Genomic DNA, 21,840 nt, shown 5'->3' with positions numbered 1-21,840 from the left:
ATTAATGTACAAATAACATTAATGATATTATAAAATAATTTAAATATGAGATAAGAAAACGTACCAAAATATTGATAAAATTCCCTTAAAAAATGGTGGTAGTCTAGCAAAAATTAGATTTAAAAAAAAAATAATAATAACTGAAGGCTAAGGCGTTAAGTGTTGCGCCCCATATGAAACTTGCCCACCATGCATGCTTTTAAGTGAAATTTTAGAGCAAACAGCTTATCATCATATCTACAATCACCTAAACAAGGGTAAAGGCTAAACTTAATTCAAGTTTGGCATATAATTTTACAAATGAAGTTTTTGTTTTTTTTTTTACCATATTCGTATTATATTGATTGATACACATCATTTTAGTAAGAAAATAGAACAAAAATGAGTTGGTATCGTTTCTGTATTAATATTAATTTATACTGATTAATACTAAAATACTATATTGGGAGTCGTTTTTAAAAGTTAATTTCAAAATTATAAAAAAATATATAAAAATTTTGAATGTTGTTTAAAAGTTTGTGTTTTTTTAAGTAGGAAAATTTTTATGTTTATTTTAAGTATATGTTTTAAAAAAATTTTGGATGTTGTTTATTTTTTTAAGTTCATTATATGTATTTGAAGTATTGCCAATTTAGTTAAATTGATTATTTAGGCATATTTATTTATTTTTTATTTTTCTATAAAAAGTTATACATGATTTTAAGCTACATTGTGATATTTTTATTGAAAGTTCTATTATATTTTATATATTTTATAATTTATATTATTAAATTTTGTATAAATTCAAAATAGTACTCGATATTATCCGGTACTTATTGAATATGATATTTATGATAGATTTAACTATTTTTAATGAAAAAACAAAACCTTAAAACACTATGAGAAAGAATAATCTTTTATGAGACATGAATACATAAAAAAGATGATTGACTGACTTTTCATGGGGACAAGTACAAAGACCTAATGAGTTGCATTACGAAGATAAAAGAGATCGAGCTTCAATTGCTGTGGCCAAGAGCCTTAGAGGCTGTTTGGCTCATCTTTTTTTTTATTGGAGCTTTTAAATTAGTTAGCTGTTAATAGTGTTTAACTTGATAGTGTGTTTGGATAAATATGCTTTTAAACTGTCAGTTATGTGTTTGGTTTGTAAAAACTGATAAGTTGTCAAAACTTGACAAAAAGACTAAAATAGACATGATGTTAAATAATACAAATAAAATTTATAAAATTATTATTTTTAATAAAAAAATTATAAATTAATTTCTAAATATTAGATAAATTATACATACTTATTAAAAAATATTACTATTAATATATTTACAATATATATATGTATACTTGTAAGTGTATATATATATTGTATATACACTTACAGGTCGGGGATGCCACCAGCGATGGAGGAGGCGACAATCAAGGCTGGAGGTGGCGCTTGATGACGACGACGATCATGAAGGAGGGTCGACAGTTGGAGGTGACTTGTGGCGGTAGATCTAGAACCAGATGAGGCGATGGCGCGACCCACCAACACCAGCTGCTTGCGACAGCCCAGCTGCACGACAGCAATGGCGACGACGGTATGGAGGAGAGGCAACAGTGATAGTGGCAGTAATGACAGAGCACACCTTTGAAGAAGATGATGGAGAATAGAGCTTTGGGTAATGATAATGAATGACATTTTGATATTTTTGTTGGTCAACAATACAACGTTTTTTGGCAAAACTGGGGAGTACCAACTTTTGCTAAACGTTGCTATAACAGCTTTTCAGTGAAATAGCTTTTAAGTTGATTATATATGCCAAACACTTAACCATCAAACGCACCATAGTGGATCAGCTGCACAAATAGCTTATATGCGGGGTCAAATCGCTAAGCCAAACAGCCTCTTAGTAATTAGCTAAAAGCTTTAACTAGTGAGCAGAGCAAAGTAGGCAGAAGCAATTGCTTTCTTTCCTTCATATAGGATGATGATTATTACAAGAATATTATACAGCAGAGAGGATGGTTGTTAACCATTGGAACAATTTACACATTTGACAGACAAGGCAAGAGTAGAAGAAAAGCTTAATTTACTTGCAAGCAACAGAAGGAACCGAAAGATTCACACTGGTTTTAGCGTGGTACAGACAGGAGGCTAAACCCGTAGTTGCTGTAGCTCGTTATCATCCAGTGTTCCCTTCCTCATCATGGCTACAAATTCCTCATAATTAATCTTTCCATCCTGCATTACAGAATAAGCCGGCCATGAGCTTCAACCAGAGCTAAAGAAAATTAAAACAACATTATGGGCTGCAGATTGCTTAAATGAACACACTACTTTATCAGTATCGACGTCCTCAAGCACTTCGTCCAAAGTGGCCTCGTCCCCCATTCCGTATTGAGTCATGGCCCGTCTCAGCTCATCTCGCGTAATGAACCTGCCAGTTAATGAAACGCAAGCCACTGCAAATTAGAGAAGGATTAAACCCAATATCAGGTTCTAAAAGTTTTGGCCAATCCATCACAATGAGGGATGCCTTTTGAACTGAGTCTGAGTGTGGGGTGTGGCCTTTCAATGTGAATACAATGGCAGCTTGTGTAAAATCTACTGGTAGTATATCAATAGACACGTGTGGTAGAGCCATAGAATACTACTAACCCGCTGCCATCCTGGTCGAAGAACTGAAAAGCCTTGTACAAGTTCTCTTTTTCCTCAAGCCTATGCCGATGCATGGTAGCAGTGATGAATTCAATGTAATCAATCGTCCCATTCTGGTCAACATCAGCCTGCCCAAGGAAAGAGAGAAATTAGCTGTTCTGTTTTCTGTTCCTTCTATTATTTTGGCATGCAAATAACTTTTTCTCATTCATTTTTTAATTTGTTCATTTTGTAGTGGTAAATGATTGAGCTCAGAATATCAGAGCAAGGATTATAGCACATTTTTCCATTTCAACTTAAATTTCAAGATGATTACTAATGGAAAAAGATATCTCATTAAGAAATAAAGGTAATTTCTGGCTCCATTGTTCCTTGCTCCAACCAAATGCTTTCCTGCACAGTCAATCAAATGCAGCCATGCAGGTCAGAGAGAGAGAGAGAGAGAGCTCACAGCATCCATCAGTGCCTTTATTTCACTTTCAGTAAGCTTTGATCCCAGCTTAGACAATCCAGTTTTGAGTTCTTCTAATGTGATTGTGCCACTCCCGTCAGTATCCATGTTGTCAAACATTTGTTTCAAGCCCTGGATTTCTTCTTTTGAAAGATTTTCAGCAATAACCTAAAAGACAACAAATTTTCAGTATTAGAAAACAGGTGACAGTACTATGCAAAATAAGTTATGTACTTCCTCCTAATGCTCAGAATGTGGCCAGGCTTCAGCAACTGCAGGAATTAGTATGTGTGGAATGACCACATTGCATGACCACCAGCGAAAATCACCCCAAAAAGACTGTCCATATGTGGATATCAATATGGTTGGAGTATTTTGGAACAAGCAAACTACCCTTTCCTTTACTGAGCAAAAGAAAAAAAAGAACTACCCTATCCCTTTTATGTAACAGAAGTTTCCTTTTTTGTCAAGAAGGTTATAAGATCATAATGCAGATTCCCGAATTGCTTAAAAGTCCCCTATTTGTGACCGAATTCATATTACCCATTCAGAAAGAAAGACTTTAAGATAGATATATGCAGAAGAGGCAGCTTATGCTTTGGCAGGCAAGGAAATTTTTCCGAGAATTTTGATGTAGATGCATACTTGCATGCACGTGTCCCCCAGGCATCCCAAGTGCAAGCTCAAGTCCCTTGTTCATTGCAACATTAGTAGTTGATATCTAAATCCCTGATAGTTGATAATGTTCATGTGTGTTACCTTTAGAGCAAGCTTTTTCATCTTGTTCATTGCTCTGAGTTGCCTCATTCTAACTAGAACAACATTATCAAGCGGTTTATCTGAGGCTTCACCATCTTCTTTCAGCCATGGATCCTCTGGTTCAAAGAACACGAAGATCTGAATTAAATTGTTCCACATCTAAATAAATAAGTATCATCTTATTTGTTAGGATGTTCCCAACGTATGTTGAAGAACCCTGGGCAAATTGCATCCTCAGACCCCTCTTAAATGAGCCATTGAATAAAAAGAACATCAATCGTCTAATGTCTCAATAGGTACTATGAATCTATGAGGGATTCACTGCAAAAATATTTGCTTCTAAGACCTTTTACTATGTGCACTTACCGATGGCTTGGGCAGCAGTTATCCGCTTTTTAGGATCCATTGTTAACATTTTCCTGATAAGATCCTTTGCACCGGTTGATATGGAAGGCCATGGCTGGCTTCGGAAGTCAACTTGGCCTCTGAGAATTTCATCGAATATGCCTTTCTCAGTCTCTGAAGAAAATTTATTCACATAGAAAGCAAATGTTAAAAGCTAATAACACTTACCAATCTCAGATCAGTAAAATTTCAGGCATACTGCAGTGGCTAGCAAGCCACTTGAAATTAATCAAGGGGAGCAAGCAGCCAGTTAATTTCACAAGTTGTGCATGATGGTGAAGAGGTATGCTAATGTCATTCAACTTAAGAAAGGGCAATGAATAAGGAAGCCCTTAGCATTCAGGCCAATGGCTTTAACACCCTTTCTTCAACATCAAACTAGGTGGCGTCTAAGAAAATAATAGGAGAACTGTACTAGTTCAAATATAAAATGTGGTTAATTGTCTGAATGCTAGAACCTTCTGACAGCTTACCCCTAAAATAATGGTCTAGCAGGTACTCAAATAATAATTTTTGGCCTCAGCAAATAACTCTCACTAACTGGTATACAAATACAAAAAGACATTTACCAGCCCAGAATGGGGGCACTCCACTTAGAAGAATGTACAGAATGACTCCAGCACTCCACACGTCTATCTCCTTCCCGTAGTTCTTATTTAACACCTCTGGGGCAACATAATAAGCACTTCCAACAATGTCGCTATAAACTTTCCCTGTAGAAACAATGTGAAGCCGCGTATACCCAATAAGAAACTTAAAAAGATCTATAAACTCAGGCAATTGACATGAATTGTCAAACATGAGTTTTTAGAACAACTTGCATTTTACTCTATCATATTACAGCCATAAACAGAAAGGAGGAACAGTTGAGCCAAAACAAAATTGCACGAGATTTTTATTACTAAATTTAACAGGGACCAGAGCTAAGGTAGCAAGACCAACAATATTTTAGATAACTGACAGTAATTACACCAAAAAGGTCTTCTGACAGGACTTTATTGCACTTTCTATCAGGCCCCTGTGATTCACAGAAATGCCTTGTTCTTGGCACTGCAAACCAAGTATTAATTCAACTGCAAGTGTGATCGCACATTTTTCTTTTTATGAGTTCCTTTTCAAGTATGTGAGGAGCCGAAGCAATAAAATCCACAGATCTTACTATCTATAAATTGATTCAATATATTGATCTAACAAAACAATTAGACATTGGTTTAAACCTCATCACCATCTAGTTTCTAATCATGAACTCTTGCACCATGTTTGGGACTAGGATTTGTGGAAGGAAATGAATCAGAATGGCAAAAAAAGGAAAACAATTGTTATTATGCACAAGTCAAAATGTTTGTTCATGTTATTTTAATTTATTTCCATTTTCCTATTCATTGAAAAATCCTAGTTTCAAACAGGGGGTTAGTCTTAATAACCACCTTGGTACAACGTGAATTCTTAAAAATGGTTTCCAATTTCCAACATTGTTTCCAGAAATGCTTGTGCCATGACGAAGGACCACTTATTTGGGGAAGAAGCAACTGGTGATCTTATCCTCTCAATAATATATATATATATAGATAGATAGATAGATAGATAGAGAGAGAGAGAGAGAGAGAGAGATTCATTGACTTGGTTGACTTGTCGTTTTCTCCATTGACCTGGTCGTGTTGACTCAGAAGTGGCATCCAGATGTAGTCTAAATCAAGCTTCTGTTTCAAGCTTATCAACTGTAATTATCTATTGTATCTATCATCTGCGACCTCTCATTCAATCCCATTTCACCATCAACGAAATCAACTCCCCAAAATACACCCACTGTAACACAAAGTTCAGCAAATGTCAATCCAAACCGCGTCAAGTAATAGTAAGAATCCTTCTCACTGTACAGATATTACACTTTCTGAATGCCAATATCATCCAAAATCAATCTCACTCAACTAAACCACACAAATAATGTAGCCTCTTGATGGATTTTTTGCTTGCAAATTGGACTTAATTAGTAGAAATTAATCAAACTAACCCAGTAGACTCGAGCACAAACAAGAAGCAGGAAATCAAAATCAAAGTTCACAATCCATTCGCAAATTAAACTAACCTTTCTCTATGAAGACGGAGAGCCCAAAATCCGTGGCCTTCAAAGGAGCAGACTCATCCCGACTCACCAGCAAGAAATTCTCGGGCTTTAAGTCTCGGTGCATCACGCCCATGAAATGGCAAGAATGAACCACATTCACAATCTGGCGCCCAATCCTGGCGGCCTCCTTCTCGGAGTAGCTTCCCCGGGCCGCAATCCGGTCGAAAAGCTCCCCGCCGGAGCAGAGCTCCATCACCAAATGCAGATTGCTTCTGTCCTCATAAGCGCCCTTGAACTCCACAATATTGGGCTGGCCGCTCAGATGCTGCAGAATCGCAACCTCCCTTCTCACATCGGCAATTTCCTTCTCAGCGATGAGCTTCCTCCGGGAAATGGACTTGCACGCGTACTTTCGTCCGGTGGCCTTCTCGGTGCAGAGATAGGTGATCCCGAACTGGCCGCGACCCAGCTCCTTCTCGAGGTTGTAAAGCTGGGTTATGTCAACGTAAGGCTTGCCGAGAACAGGGCCGATTGGGGGAGAAAAAGAGGATGGAACAGTGGCAAAAGTGGAGGGTGGGGGTGGTCTGGCCCGAGACGGTTCAGAGGGGGCGGTGGCGTCTAGGGAGTTGATGGGTATAGGGTGGTAGTGATGCGGCGGCGAGTCCGAGGAGGAAGAGATTGGGATGTCATGCGTATCAGACTTGGAGCGGGTGCTGCAGCAGAGTCCCATCGAGAGAGAGAGAGTGGGGTTTGATGCTTTAGGGAGGATTGTTGTTTTGGTTTTGGTTATGGTTGTGGTGGACGGAGTCTGTTCGGGTTTATGGGTTTACTTTTTAAACTTTTTGGAGGGTGCTTTGCTTTGCTTAGCGTCTGAATTGTCCTTTCCTCCCGTCCCGGCATCGTTGCTTGCTTCCCACCTTTTTTTCTCAAAGGCTCTCACCTACGCTTTGCCAGACTAAACCTTCAAAGTTGAAACCAGTAACCACACGGACAGAGACAGATATTGACCCGGTTTTTTTTTTTTTTTGGCTCTTTTTGGTTCAATTGGCCTTTGCGTCCCCAACTTAGCAAGACAAACATTCTATTCTATTAGAATATCTTGAAAGTGGCGTGTAATTTTAGAGTGTTAAATTATTATTTTATAATTTTAAATAGTATTATGACATTTTTAAATTTTATATATATTCTAATAAAGGTGTCATTTTAATATTTTTTATTAAAAAATATAATTAAAAATTTAAATTTTAAATTTTGATCGCTAAAATTCAAATTTCAAAATTCAACCATCGAATTTGAAATTTTTTGAATTTTGAAATTTTAAAATTTAATTACCAAAATAAAAATTCAAAAATTTCAAATTCATCTATAAATATGATAATTTTTCTCATGTTTTCATTCATCTATATTACATTCTCTCTCTAAAATCATTCATCATCTCATATTTTCATTCATCTATCGATATGAATCGTTATCCTAATATTTTAGAAGGGATCCTCAATATTGAGAAAAAATATAATGATCAATTAGATACGTTGTATGATTCAGCCAGAAGGTCAGAAGGGTCTAGTCGTGGACGACTAAGAAGGCATCATGGTTATGTTATAGGCCATAGAACAATTAATCGTGGTAGAGTTGAAGGCCACAAAAGACTCTACCGCGACTATTTTGCAATCCCGTGTATGAAGATTTTTTTCGAAGGAGATTCCGAATGAGTCGTCCTCTTTTTCTCCGAATTGCAAATGAGGTTGAACAACACGATCCATACTTCATCCAAACAAAAGATGCCGTTGGAGTTCTTGGTTTGTCATCCCTTCAGAAGATAACAACTGCTTATAGAATTCTTGTTTACGGAATATCGGCAGATTCTGTGGATGAATACATCAGAATTGGAGAAAGCACTGTCATACTTAGCCTAAGAAGGTTTGTGAAAGCTGTTATTGCAGTGTTTGACAATCATTACTTGAGACCACCAAACAATAGTGATATTACTCGATTGCTACAGATAGGGGAACAACGTGGCTTTCTCGGCACGTTAAGGAGTATTGATTGCATGCATTGGAAGTGGAAAAATTGTCCGATCACATGGCAAAGTATGTATACTAGTCATTGTCATGAACCAACAATCATTTTGAAAGTTATGGCTTCTCAAGATCTTTGGATATGGCATGCATTCTTTGGGCTTCCTGGTTCGCTGAATGACATAAATGTTCTAGATAAGTCCCCTGTTTTTGCATTATTAGCAAATGGTCATGCTCATCCAGTAAACTATATAATTAATGGCCATGAGTATATAACGGGATATTATCTAGCTGATGGTATTTATCCAAACTGGTCGACATTTGTAAAAACAATTCCCTACCCACAAGGTTTGAAGAAAAAATATTTTGCTAAAACACAAGAGTCGGCAAGAAAAGATGTAAAGCGGACATTTGGGGTACTTCAAACCCGTTTTGCAATTGTGCGTGGACCAGTACGCTTTTAGGATGAAGAAACACTTGCAGATATTATGAAAGCATGCATAATAATACATAACATGGTCATTGAGGATGAAGGAGATATTGGTAACAATCACTTTGATGGAAGTGATGCAAATCCATCTGTAGAAGTATTGCATGCGTATACATTAGAATTGGAAGACTTCATGCAAACCCATTGTCAAATTAGGAACAATGTAACTCATTCTCAACTACAATAAGATCTTATCGAGCATTTGTAGGAACACCATGACGAATAATAATTTTTTCAATTTTAATTTCAAGTTGCATTTTCAATTCCAATTTTAATTTCAAGTTGTATTTTCAATTCTAATTTCAATTTTAAGTTGTATTTTCAATTCTATTTTCAATTTCAAGTTGTATTTCAATTTCACAAATACTTTCATAGCAATCAAACTCCAATTTCAATTTCAAGATTTTTTAATCAATTTCACAAGTACTTTCATAGTAATCAAACTTAATACATAGTTTTTCATGAATAATAACAACATAATAAATAATAACTAAAAAGTAAAACCCCGTTTTTTCATAATCTCCATCTTCAAGTTATTCCAATATGCTGCAGAAATTGGGTCCATACCAATAGTGTCAGTTTCCATGATTTTCATTTCAGTTTGCCATTCATTATTCTTTTATTCAACTTCTACCTTCATTTTTTTGAACTTTTAATTGCATTTCTTCAATTTCTAACTATAGCAAACATTTTCTCATGCCGCTCCGCTTTTTGTTGTTCCACTTCCATTCTTTGATTCCAGTGGTGATGATCTAGTATATCTTCAGCCCCGGTTTGCTTCTCTTTGTTTTTAAGTTATTTCTTCGAAACTTTTCTGCCCAATGGCCTATTGAGGTTGGGAGTAGACGATGGTTCAATGTCATCCCCTAAATGTGGAGTTAAATAACAAGATTCAACATAATTTGATTCAGTAGGACTACCAGTTGAATGCGTTTTTGCTCTCTTATTGCTAGTGAGATTATCAGTCCATTTTTGCTCCATTTTCAAGATATTCCAACAATGCTCGTATTGAAATGGTCTTCCAATGATCTTAGCAAATATTTATTTTGCTTCATCAACCTGAAAAACATATGAAATCATTCAATCAATAGTTCAAATATTAAATCATAGTAGTGTTTATCTAAAAAAAACTCAATCATTACATTATTTTGCTCAATGTGTCCACTTTGTTGCAGTCTTTCAATTTGACTATAAAAATCGATAAATCTGGCACATTTTGTATTTATATCAATCCAACGACTTTTAATAGAAGCTTGCGAATGTTCTTCTTGATTGCCTCCATGAAATTCTACGTATTTCAATATTCTATGTCAGAAAGAACTACCTTATTGTTCATTTCTAGTAATTGCATCTTTACTCGTGTTAAGTCACACAGACACAATTAATTTATCTTTTTCTTGATAGAAGTTCTTTGTCCTTTACGATTTTCTCACTCTTGGAACAGCTTCATCTTGTACTGAGGCCAATACTGCGGGATTGGGCCACATAGTATCATCATATAAATCGGTGTTACTCATAAGCAAATCAGTGAAAGAACTGTCGAATTGAGAATCCATTTAAAAAATATAATCAATTTAAAGAATGAGCATAAAATAATAAATTAACATAAATTCTAACAATTAACTATAATTAATATATATAATTCTAACAATTAACTATAAAATCGTTTGTACAACTCCCCAAACACCTCCTATTAAACATTTATAATTAATTAATATATATATATATAACATACAACTTCTCCAAACCTTCTTCTTTCTCGTATTAAACATTTATAATTAATATATATATATGACTTCTCCAGAACCTTCTTCTTCCTCCTATTAAACATTTATTAAACATTTATAACATACATTCACAGCTTCACTCCAGAAACCTTCTTCTTCTCTGCGCAGCTCGCCCCCCTCGCCCTTTCTTGCTTCTACTCACGACTCGTCCTCGCTGCTCGCCCCCCTCGCCCTTTCTTGCTTCTACTCACGACTCGTCCTCGCTGCTCGCCCTCGCAGTTTTTCTCGCTCAGCGCTGCTCGTCTTCGCCTTCTACCTTTGATTCTTTCTTGCTCTACCTCACCTCTGTTTTAGTAAATATGTATGTATATATATATATATATAATGTAGAATATAGCCGTTGATTTTTGATCGTTGGCGCAAATGCAACATTTGATTTTCTCTTTCCAAGAGTTGTAAAAATGGCATCGGAGTAGGGAAGTTGCCATTTTACAACTTCATATGCCACTCCCATTGGAGTGGATATTTTGTATTTCGGGGTGCCATTTCAGCAATTATGCGGATGGCACCTGGAATGGCAGCTCCTGTTATAGTTGCTCTTATATATTCTATTCTATACCCCTTCAGCTATAAATACTTACAATCCCCCCCCCCCTTTTTTTTTTTATCATGAATGGTAAAAATTATATAGATAAAAAATCATGTGCAGAAAACACTAGAGATAGTCAGGCTATGAACAAAAGGCAAGGATCGCCAAAACAAAATTATCCCGTAGCAAATGCCTCAAAATGGATTAAAATATAGGGATGCATAGTTGACTGCACTCTCACCCTGCAATTAAAACACAATAAAAACAAATCATAATAAAACTTTTATATTTTTTTTATTTTAGTGAGGTTTATACTCGCCAGTGTACGAGTGCAGTTGTAGTCCAAATTTAAATTTATATTTTCTGGATGAATCCAGGTCGTCCACTGAGAGATTTATTTATGGCAAAAGAAAAAGAATGTCACACACACGCACACGCATTTGGACAAATTGACAACAAGATTTTTTATGGTTTTGTTTTTAGACAACAGATACTAGAAAATAATGTAAAACATTAAACGTAAAAATATGAATTTGGATAGTGCTTGAGTTAAGACAATTTCAGTATCAACCCGTTGATTCCCAAATTTTAGCATATAAGATTAGCAACATTAATTTAATTTCAGATATGAGGGTTTGTTATTAAATGCAATTAGAGATGATGATAGTTCTAGGTTAAGCAATCCCCATACATGATATGCGGGATTCTAATTTAAGCAACTACCATAAATCCAATTACAATTAATATACAAAACAACTAAATTAATCATCCGGGTTTGGGTATGATAGCGTTTCCAGTTCTAGTAACTCTCATACATGGCATGAAAGCTCTAAGTTAGGCTTACGCTCCAAACCAAACCTAGTGATTTTTTAATAATTAATACACACTCATACTGAAATTTAAATTAATGTTACTTATTTAAAGCGCAGCTTTCTTTGGGAATCATTGGCATTGGACACTGTCCTTGCCTTAACCCAAGATTAGATTTAACTACTCATTTTTATTTGAAAGTTAATTGACAGAAATTTAAATGACGTAATTTAAATAACATAATTTAAATGACAAGAAATTTAAAAGCATAAACTAACCGGCCATTTAGGCGGTGGATAATTAAATGACAAGAATTAAAATTGCAGAAATTTAAAGGCATAAACTAACCGGCCATTTAGGCGGTGAATAATTAAATGACAAGAATTAAAATTACAGAAATTTAAAAGCACAAATTAACCGGCCATTTAGGCGGTGAATAATAAAGTAATAATAAATGACATAAGAATTTAAAAGAAGAAAGAAAAAAAAGTAAGATTATAAGAGAAAGTACTAAAGAAAATGAGAAAGAACAAGAACAATTCTCAAAGAGAGAATTATAAGGAAACAACTAAATTTTTATTCAAGAATAATAATCACACTTACAAATGCAATCAAGTGAGCTATTTATAGGCCACAAGATGCAATACAAACCACACAATTTCAATTATTCAATTAGACATAATTATATCTAATGGGCACTCACACACTTAAAGTTAAATGGATTTTAGCTATAATACACACCTAATATTAAATGGATTTTAGCTAAAATACATACCTAATAAAGCACTCATAAAGTTAAATGGATTTTAGCTATAATATCCACCTAATAGTTAAATGGATTTTAGCTAAAAAACACACCTAATAAAGCTCTCACATAAAAAATAAAAATAGATTTCTATAAATTGGTTTTTAATCTTCATTAGGATTAAAAATAATCCTTGGGCCTTCTCCAAATAATATTTTCCATGGGTTGCTCAAATTGGGCCTTAATTCTTCATGGGCTTGAATTCTTCATGGACTTTAATTTTTCATGGGTTTGATTTCTTCATGGACTTGATTTCTCCATGGCTTTGATTTTTTCATGGACTTGAATTCTTCATGGACTTTAATTTTCATGGGCTTGAATTCTTCATGGACTTTAAGTCTTCATGGGCTTGAATTCTTCATGCCTAAAAAAAATAAAAATAATTTAATGTTATTAATAAATTATATATTATATATATGTATTACACATGGCACATATATATATTAGATTATATTATATATATTACATGCATGCATATAATGATATATATGTATTATATATAATTTTATATATTATTATTATTTATTTTAGAACTTCATTTCATTCATCTTTCAATTTAAATTTACATATAACCATAAAATATATATTAATATCTAATTTAAACCATATTTAAGATCGAAAGAAGGGTATAATTATAACAAAATTTTTACAAAATTAACCACTAATCATACCCCCCAACTTAAACATTGCTAGTCCCTTAGCAAGCAGATTATACACCTGCCAAACTTTATTCACAATAACTGTATGAATGTAAAAATTTCAAATTCGAAACCGAAATGCATAAAATTAAATAAATAATTTAGCATTCTAAATCAGATTTTTGGTTAAAGGTCATACAATCTCAGGAATGGAAATTAGGATAACCAACACACAGACTTACTCCCTCGAAGTTTTGACTTCAAATCTTACTATGGATTTTCTCTCCAATAAAAAGGATTCCTCAGGTGTACACACAAGGGGGTGCACCGTTATAAGAGTAAATGCAGAACAAGTTCAAAACTCGGTGCCATCCCAAATACAAGGAACGTATTTTCATGAAAGAACAAGGAAATTGACATAGCTTCATGATTGGAATAATGCTCTAGATGAGTAACTTCTGAATTTAAACATGATTCCCTACTCCAAACTTGAATTCTGAGATCACATGATTTATAGCATCAAAAGGGACCGGACTGGGTTGTAATGGGGCTATAAGGTTAATACGGGTTGTCAAAGAAAAGGTAGAGTGTGCAAAGGGTGTGTCGGGATTTTTTTTTTTTTTTTTTTTAGCATTCATTTTGAAACAGTTATGCTGAATAGCTAAGAGAATTTGCCCCTTTTTTTTTTCACTTTTTTTTTTCTTCTTTTTTTTTTTCTTTTTTTTTTTCTTTTTAAATATGAAAATAGATAAACAGACTAATTCCCAAAATCACACCAGGTTGGATAAAATTCATATGGTTATGGGTTAAACGAGGGTAACGAAAGAAGTTGTACTACAAATGGCTCAAATGGGCTAACAAAAGGTTGATTTAAAGAAAAAAATAGGCTCAAAATGAAAGAAATTGATCCCCCTATCATGCTTCTCAGTCATCTAATTCATAGTTTGAAACCAGTCAAATTCATCCGCTATCATACTAGACATTCAAAGCGAATTGATATTTTGAAGCCATTGAAAAGATAAGATAAACAAGAGAGCATATTTAGAGTAAGTGTTATTTCACTCAGAATTAACGGTTATTAGGCTCAAACACTTGCTTGGGTAATAGTCTCCACTTCTGTTGAGGGATCATTCAATGTACTAATCAGCTAATTACTGTTACCTTTGACTTTATGACCGATAACCAATTTCTAAATTTTGAATCCCTGATGAATGTAAATTACTTATTCTCATGCATAAACGTTTTCAAATGAGAAATCAATGCATTCATGTTTCGTATTGCAAACTTAACCGGCTATCAGTGCATAACTTTAAAACTTTAGGAATAGCATTATTTAAAACACATAATAATTTTTTTTTTTTTATAAGAGCAAATAAAGATAATCAATTCCCACAAGACTACAAACTAGTAATTACAAACTCACAGTTAAATATAAACCAGATGATTCATGACTAGACCTTACACCCCCCAACTTGAATTGCAGTAATAAATCAGGGTTGTTAGAAATACCTGTAACTCCACAAGTCCATAGATTTGCTGTGAACTGCTAAAACTTAAACAACAAATGAACACACCATATATATATATTTATATTTTCACACCAAAATAAAAATTTCATGCAAGTCATAAGATAAGCAAAATGCGTCTCAAGAGTACAAAAAGTACTCCTTACTCAGCCATCTTATCAAAGACTTTGCTAACAATATTCCACAGTTTTGTTTTGTTTTTTTTTTTTTTTTTTAAAGAAACACAATCAAGAAAAATTCTGCGAGTTGTACAATAACTAGATGCGTCTCAAGAGTACAAAAAGTACTCCTTACTCAGCCATCTTAATAAAGAGCATTTCTCACAGTGATAAATCTAAATTAATCGGACCCCTTTGGCGCTTGTTACTAATTGCCTTAGACCAGTCTATCCGAGGCTCATGAGGATCGTACTGTGGAACATAAGCATGTAATTTCTCTAGCAGCTTATCAATGGTGGATGCAGAAATGAGAATCTTTCTTGCTGAACGAGAAATGAACTGTTGGTCCACAGCCTGATCAAGAAAGGAGAGTAACCCATCGAAAAAATGGTTAACATTTAAAAGTCCAATGGGTTTGGTATGGAGATTACTCTTGGCCCAGGAGATTATACAAAAGATTTCTTCAAGTGTTCCAAAACCTCCTGGTAAAGCAATGAAGGCATCTGACTGATAAATCTTACAAGCCATGCGCTCAGACATAGAAGTCATTTCTATAAGTTGACCGCGTGTAATCCCGGAAATATGTGGTTCAGCTAAAGGGATTGGCATTATACCTACCACAGATGAATTTCCAAGATGTACAGCTTGTGAAACATAACCATTTAATCCACGACTTCCCCCTCCATATACCAAATTAATTTTTTTCTCTCCTAATTTTTTACCAAGTTCGTTCGCTGCAAGTGCGTAACAAATATCGCTCCCAAGTTGAGAGCCACAAAGTACGCATATGGTATTGATTCGACGAACTAACTGGCCTTCCATGTTTGTTCCTTTTGTATGTCCTGAAAAGAAGTTTGGCGATCAAAAGTAGCTATACAACAATTCAACAAGAAATAAATACAAACAAAAATTATGCGTATGTATAAGTAGTTGTGATTGTGGCTCACATCTTCCTCTGGTTTTACGTCCAGAAACGGCTTAAACACCTTCTATGAAGCGGGGATAAGCTTCCCATCCAATTTTCTTATAGATTGGCAAACAGGGTCTTTTTTAGTCAGATTCCCAAGACTATAGCGTTGGTGGTCACTTCTGAACTGGGTCCATAAAGCAAGAAGTTCTCTTTGCACTATTCCACATGGATGCGTCTCAAGAGTCAATCGGATATCATCCAGAGACTCCTTACTCAGTCCATCCTTTATGAAACTAATTTTATCTTCTCGATTTATGGACGTAAACCCCACAGATTTGCATCGTGTGTTACAGGTCCATCGAGCACATTTGTAACAACCATTCACTCTTTTCGCTCTTCTTTTCTTCGCAAAACTACTCTTCCCTAAGCCTGGAAAATGCTTAAAACTAGGTGAAGTTTCACCAGCTAATCGAACTTTTGCTTCGATCAGCCAACGAATATCTTCAGGGATGTTATTAAGCATCAACAACCTAAGTCTTTCACACCTAGCAACATAAATTTTTTTCAAATCATTCTGCGGGAGAGATGGATAGTACTTGTGAATTTTTGAGAGATAAAGATCCATTTTTTTTTTTTAAAAAAAAAAATTATACTAAGAAGAAAGTAAAGAACTATAAACTTTACAAAAGGGATGAGAGTACCTGATCGGAGAATAACACAAAGGAGAGAAGATTGAGCTCAAGAGGGGTGACTTGCCTCATACAGATATGGAGTCTCTTATAGAGCAATGGGCATCACTATTCTACACTCGACTCGAGGCATGCCATAATTGCACCGTCAGACTTGACGTCGTTTAGCGTCTCATTTTTCAACATTTGGCAGTGTGCCTTTTTTTTTTTTTTTTTCAACGCTCGGCGCCTCTGTTTTCAACATTTGGCAGTGTGCCTTCTTTCTTTATAGGGCAGTGTGATTGCACTGCCCAAGAAAAGATGGCTACCACCAGCGTCAATTCTGTCTCTCTCAATTCAATTTTTTTTAATTAATTTTGTTTTAATTTTTTTTTTTTTTTTTTAGGTAAAATTTTGTAGACACCTTACCTCCCAACTTAAATTGCGTATTGTCCTCAATTGGCAATAAAAGGATAGAAGATAGGCATACCTGGCGGTCTTCAATACATAAACTCGTATGGAGAAATTTTATTTAGACTGCACATAGAGAAACACTAGTTAAGTAATGAAGAAAAGGAACAACTTATATGTATATATATATATATAAAATTATTTTATTATATTTTTATTTATTTTTTTTTTTAGAATTTTTTTTTTCTTTTCTTCCAATTAAGGATCAAATGAGTGGTTGCCCACCTAATCGTATAATATCTCCCATTCACTACACCACTTTTAAAGTTATTTTCAAAATTATATAAATTGATTTTTCTCATGAATACACATATATATTTTGAAAATATATCGTCCGGAGGTGTTGGTCTTATTATATCCGCGTATGGCACATTAATTTGCACAAACATCTCACACGTGTTTGGTTTAATTTAATCCTCAATAATATCGACTAACCTAAAAGATAGAAATTGAGGGGTAAATGTGGATAAACTTATGATTTTTTCATATTTTGGCTCTCGAATTTTATCCTCTTCTTCCTCCCAGGTTTCTTCTTTTCTTACATCATTTTGGTCTTTTTCTTCCTCCAAGGCTTCATTGACATCTACCTCACTGTGATCAACCACTCTCTCTTCTTGCACCAAAGGGTGTACTGTCCTAGGGGCATCAAGTTTCTCAATTATTTCTCCATTCCTTAAGACAGTCACTCCTATGTCCTGCTCCTGACTTTCACTTTTGATGATGGGTTTTATTAATGGGATTTGGAGTGAGTTGGGATGGACAGGCTCTGACATGCTCAAAGTCTGTGTTAGCTGTGTCAATTGGTTCCTAATGTCCTCTGTAACTCTAATAGTATGTTCTTGACATTTGGACATTTGTGTAAAAATTTCCATTTGGCCTTGCATAAATAGATTGAAGGTATCTTCTAATGAACTCCCATGAGGGGGTTGATATGCATCGAATGTAGACCCTTCATTAGTTTGAAATGATTGAGGCTGGGAAAGGAAGTGCTCATGTGGTTGGGCTACAAAATCATTTTCCCATGAGAAATTTGGATGAAAGTGTGAATTAAGGTGATATGCATCAAAGTCCGAATGGTAGTTTTCCTCATGGTTCTGGTAATACATTCTCTCATAGTTGTGTGTGTGTGTAACTGGATTGACCATACAATACCTCCTTAAAAACAGGTATTATAGGGCAGTCATCCGTTAAATGAGCTGAAGTCTCACACACAGCACACCAAACCTCAATTTCATGGTAAGTGGGTAACAAATGGGTAGTGTCTGATTGCAAATCAAAAGTGGTTTGCCTAAGAGGGTATAGATAATCCTTAAGAGGTCTAGACAAATCAGATTCAAAATGATAATTTTCATCATGATAAGTATCTTGTGCAGACAGATTGTAGTAATTTTGAGACATGAGTGTAAAGTTGACAATCCAATTGTAGGTAAAGACTCAGAATGATATGAAAATACTGTTTCAAAATTCTACCTGATCTCAGTCTCATATACAATGCACAAACAAAAATAAAGTAAAAGAGAAATAGAGTTACCGATTTTATCAAGAGATGCTTATTCTTTTTTTCTTTTTTTATTTATTTTTTTCTTTTTATTTTTGCCTTAATCTCCCCGGCAACGGCGCCAAAATTTGACTGCACTCTCACCCTGCAATTAAAACACAATAAAAACAAATCACAATAAAACTTTTATATTTTTTTTATTTTAGTGAGAGGTTTATACTCGCCAGTGTACGAGTGCAGTTGTAGTCCAAATTTAAATTTATATTTTCTGGATGAATCCAGGTCGTCCACTGAGAGATTTATTTATGGCAAAAGAAAAAGAATGTCACACACACGCACACGCATTTGGACAAATTGACAACAAGATTTTTTATGGTTTTGTTTTTAGACAACAGATACTAGAAAATAAAGTAAAACATTAAACGTAAAAATATGAATTTGGATAGTGCTTGAGTTAAGACAATTTCAGTACCAACCCGTTGATTCCCAAATTTTAGCATATAAGATTAGCAACATTAATTTAATTTCAGATATGAGGGTTTGTTATTAAATGCAATTAGAGATGATGATAGTTCTAGGTTAAGCAATCCCCATACATGATATGCGGGATTCTAATTTAAGCAACTACCATAAATCCAATTACAATTAATATACAAAACAACTAAATTAATCATCCGGGTTTGGGTATGATAGCGTTTCCAGTTCTAGTAACTCTCATACATGGCATGAAAGCTCTAAGTTAGGCTTACGCTCCAAACCAAACCTAGTGATTTTTTAATAATTAATACACACTCATACTGAAATTTAAATTAATGTTACTTATTTAAAGCGCAGCTTTCTTTGGGAATCATTGGCATTGGACACTGTCCTTGCCTTAACCCAAGATTAGATTTAACTACTCATTTTTATTTGAAAGTTAATTGACAGAAATTTAAATGACGTAATTTAAATAACATAATTTAAATGACAAGAAATTTAAAAGCATAAACTAACCGGCCATTTAGGCGGTGGATAATTAAATGACAAGAATTAAAATTGCAGAAATTTAAAGGCATAAACTAACCGGCCATTTAGGCGGTGAATAATTAAATGACAAGAATTAAAATTACAGAAATTTAAAGGCACAAATTAACCGGCCATTTAGGCGGTGAATAATAAAGTAATAATAAATGACATAAGAATTTAAAAGAAGAAAGAAAAAAAAGTAAGATTATAAGAGAAAGTACTAAAGAAAATGAGAAAGAACAAGAACAATTCTCAAAGAGAGAATTATAAGGAAACAACTAAACTTTTATTCAAGAATAATAATCACACTTACAAATGCAATCAAGTGAGCTATTTATAGGCCACAAGATGCAATACAAACCACACAATTTCAATTATTCAATTAGACATAATTATATCTAATGGGCACTCACACACTTAAAGTTAAATGGATTTTAGCTATAATACACACCTAATATTAAATGGATTTTAGCTAAAATACATACCTAATAAAGCACTCATAAAGTTAAATGGATTTTAGCTATAATATCCACCTAATAGTTAAATGGATTTTAGCTAAAAAACACACCTAATAAAGCTCTCACATAAAAAATAAAAATAGATTTCTATAAATTGGTTTTTAATCTTCATTAGGATTAAAAATAATCCTTGGGCCTTCTCCAAATAATATTTTCCATGGGTTGCTCAAATTGGGCCTTAATTCTTCATGGGCTTGAATTCTTCATGGACTTTAATTTTTCATGGGTTTGATTTCTTCATGGACTTGATTTCTCCATGGCTTTGATTTCTTCATGGACTTGAATTCTTCATGGACTTTAATTTTCATGGGCTTGAATTCTTCATGGACTTTAAGTCTTCATGGGCTTGAATTCTTCATGCCTAAAAAAAATAAAAATAATTTAATGTTATTAATAAATTATATATTATATATATGTATTACACATGGCACATATATATTAGATTATATTATATATATATTACATGCATGCATATAATGATATATATGTATTATATATAATTTTATATATTATTATTATTTATTTTAGAACTTCATTTCATTCATCTTTCAATTTAAATTTACATATAACCATAAAATATATATTAATATCTAATTTAAACCATATTTAAGATCGAAAGAAGGGTATAATTATAACAAAATTTTTACAAAATTAACCACTAATCAATAGTAAATATTACTTTGTATACAAATGTTTTAATCCTCCTAATGATGGACTCAATATGGGGCACTTCATCTTCAAACATCTTGCGGTTTCTAGCATTCCATATTTGATAAATGATGCAGCCAAGCGTGACTCTTTTAACTTTACTTTGCCATCCAGTACCTCGAGTCTCCCTTATGAACCATTTGAAGGCGCTAGGAATTGAGGACATACTGCGAGATATGTCTAGCCAACTCCTAATCATCCTTCAAATCTCCACGGAGATAGGGGATTGAAAAAAGAGGTGTCGACTAGACTTCTCCACCCCATTACACATAGGGCACACTTTGTTGATATTCAGAAAAATCAACTTATCTCTTGTTAAGATGCCTTTCTTAGCACACAACCAAACCAAGAATGCATGTTTTGGAATAAAGGTAGAGTGCCAGACAACTGATGCCCAACCCATCCTGGGCCCCTTCAATCGAAAGAAATCATAGGCAGATGCCAAGCAAATACGTGCATTCCTAACCAACTTGATAGAAGGATGGATAACACCGAGTATTTGTATTTCTAAATATTATAAGTAATCAATTGCTAGAAGATTACTTGAGCTTATCATGAAAGAAAAGTAATTTTGCTCTTACTCCCCAAAACTCATTATCAATTATATTTAATATATTTACTCACCTACAAAGTACTCTCTTAAGCTTTGGCGTCTCATCTAGCTCATATTCTTAATTCCTTGGTGGACCAAGCACAATTTTCATTTGTCCAAGGTAGAAGTATAGTTGATAATATATATTTCACGCAAGACCTATTGAGAAATTACAACAAAAAGGGGTTTCTCCCAAGTGGTTGGCTAAAGTGGACATTAGGAAAGCTTATGACTTTGTAAGCTAATCTTTTCTCAAGCGCATCCTTATTAGTATGGGATTTCCTAGCAGATTTGTTCTCTGGGTCATGAAATGTGTGACTTCCCTTTTATACTCCCTCATTATCAATGGCAGCCTTTGGGATTTTTTTAAGGGTAAGAGGGGATTAAGGCAAGG

At 34.3% G+C, this 21,840-nt stretch overlaps 1 protein-coding gene and 1 pseudogene across 2 annotated transcripts; one reads left to right on the top strand and one right to left on the bottom strand.

Annotated features, from left to right (window-relative positions):
* Positions 1 to 1,893: 1,893 nt before the first annotated feature.
* Positions 1,894 to 7,261, bottom strand: LOC127808040 (calcium-dependent protein kinase 29-like). 2 transcript variants are annotated; one of them, XM_052346352.1, is made up of 8 exons: positions 6,337 to 7,261; positions 4,820 to 4,963; positions 4,212 to 4,364; positions 3,846 to 3,961; positions 3,087 to 3,254; positions 2,636 to 2,763; positions 2,315 to 2,414; positions 1,894 to 2,218 (listed from the first exon to the last, which is right to left on the bottom strand). In XM_052346352.1, exons 1-8 carry the CDS (start codon positions 7,043 to 7,045, stop codon positions 2,132 to 2,134), a joined length of 1,605 nt encoding a protein of 534 aa, XP_052202312.1. In that variant the 5' UTR covers positions 7,046 to 7,261; the 3' UTR covers positions 1,894 to 2,131. The 2 variants fall into 2 exon arrangements, with proteins under 2 accessions (XP_052202312.1, XP_052202313.1); XM_052346353.1 differs by lacking the exon at positions 6,337 to 7,261 and adding an exon at positions 5,871 to 6,037.
* Positions 7,262 to 7,775: 514 nt separating this feature from the next.
* LOC127808603 (uncharacterized) lies at positions 7,776 to 9,010 on the top strand (annotated as a pseudogene).
* Positions 9,011 to 21,840: the final 12,830 nt, after the last annotated feature.

Source organism: Diospyros lotus, chromosome 8 (assembly GCF_014633365.1).
Source record: "Diospyros lotus cultivar Yz01 chromosome 8, ASM1463336v1, whole genome shotgun sequence".
In the NCBI taxonomy this organism is placed as follows: Eukaryota; Viridiplantae; Streptophyta; class Magnoliopsida; order Ericales; family Ebenaceae; genus Diospyros; species Diospyros lotus.
Note: the sequence above shows the minus strand (reverse complement) of the source record. Positions and strands in the feature narration are given on the sequence as shown.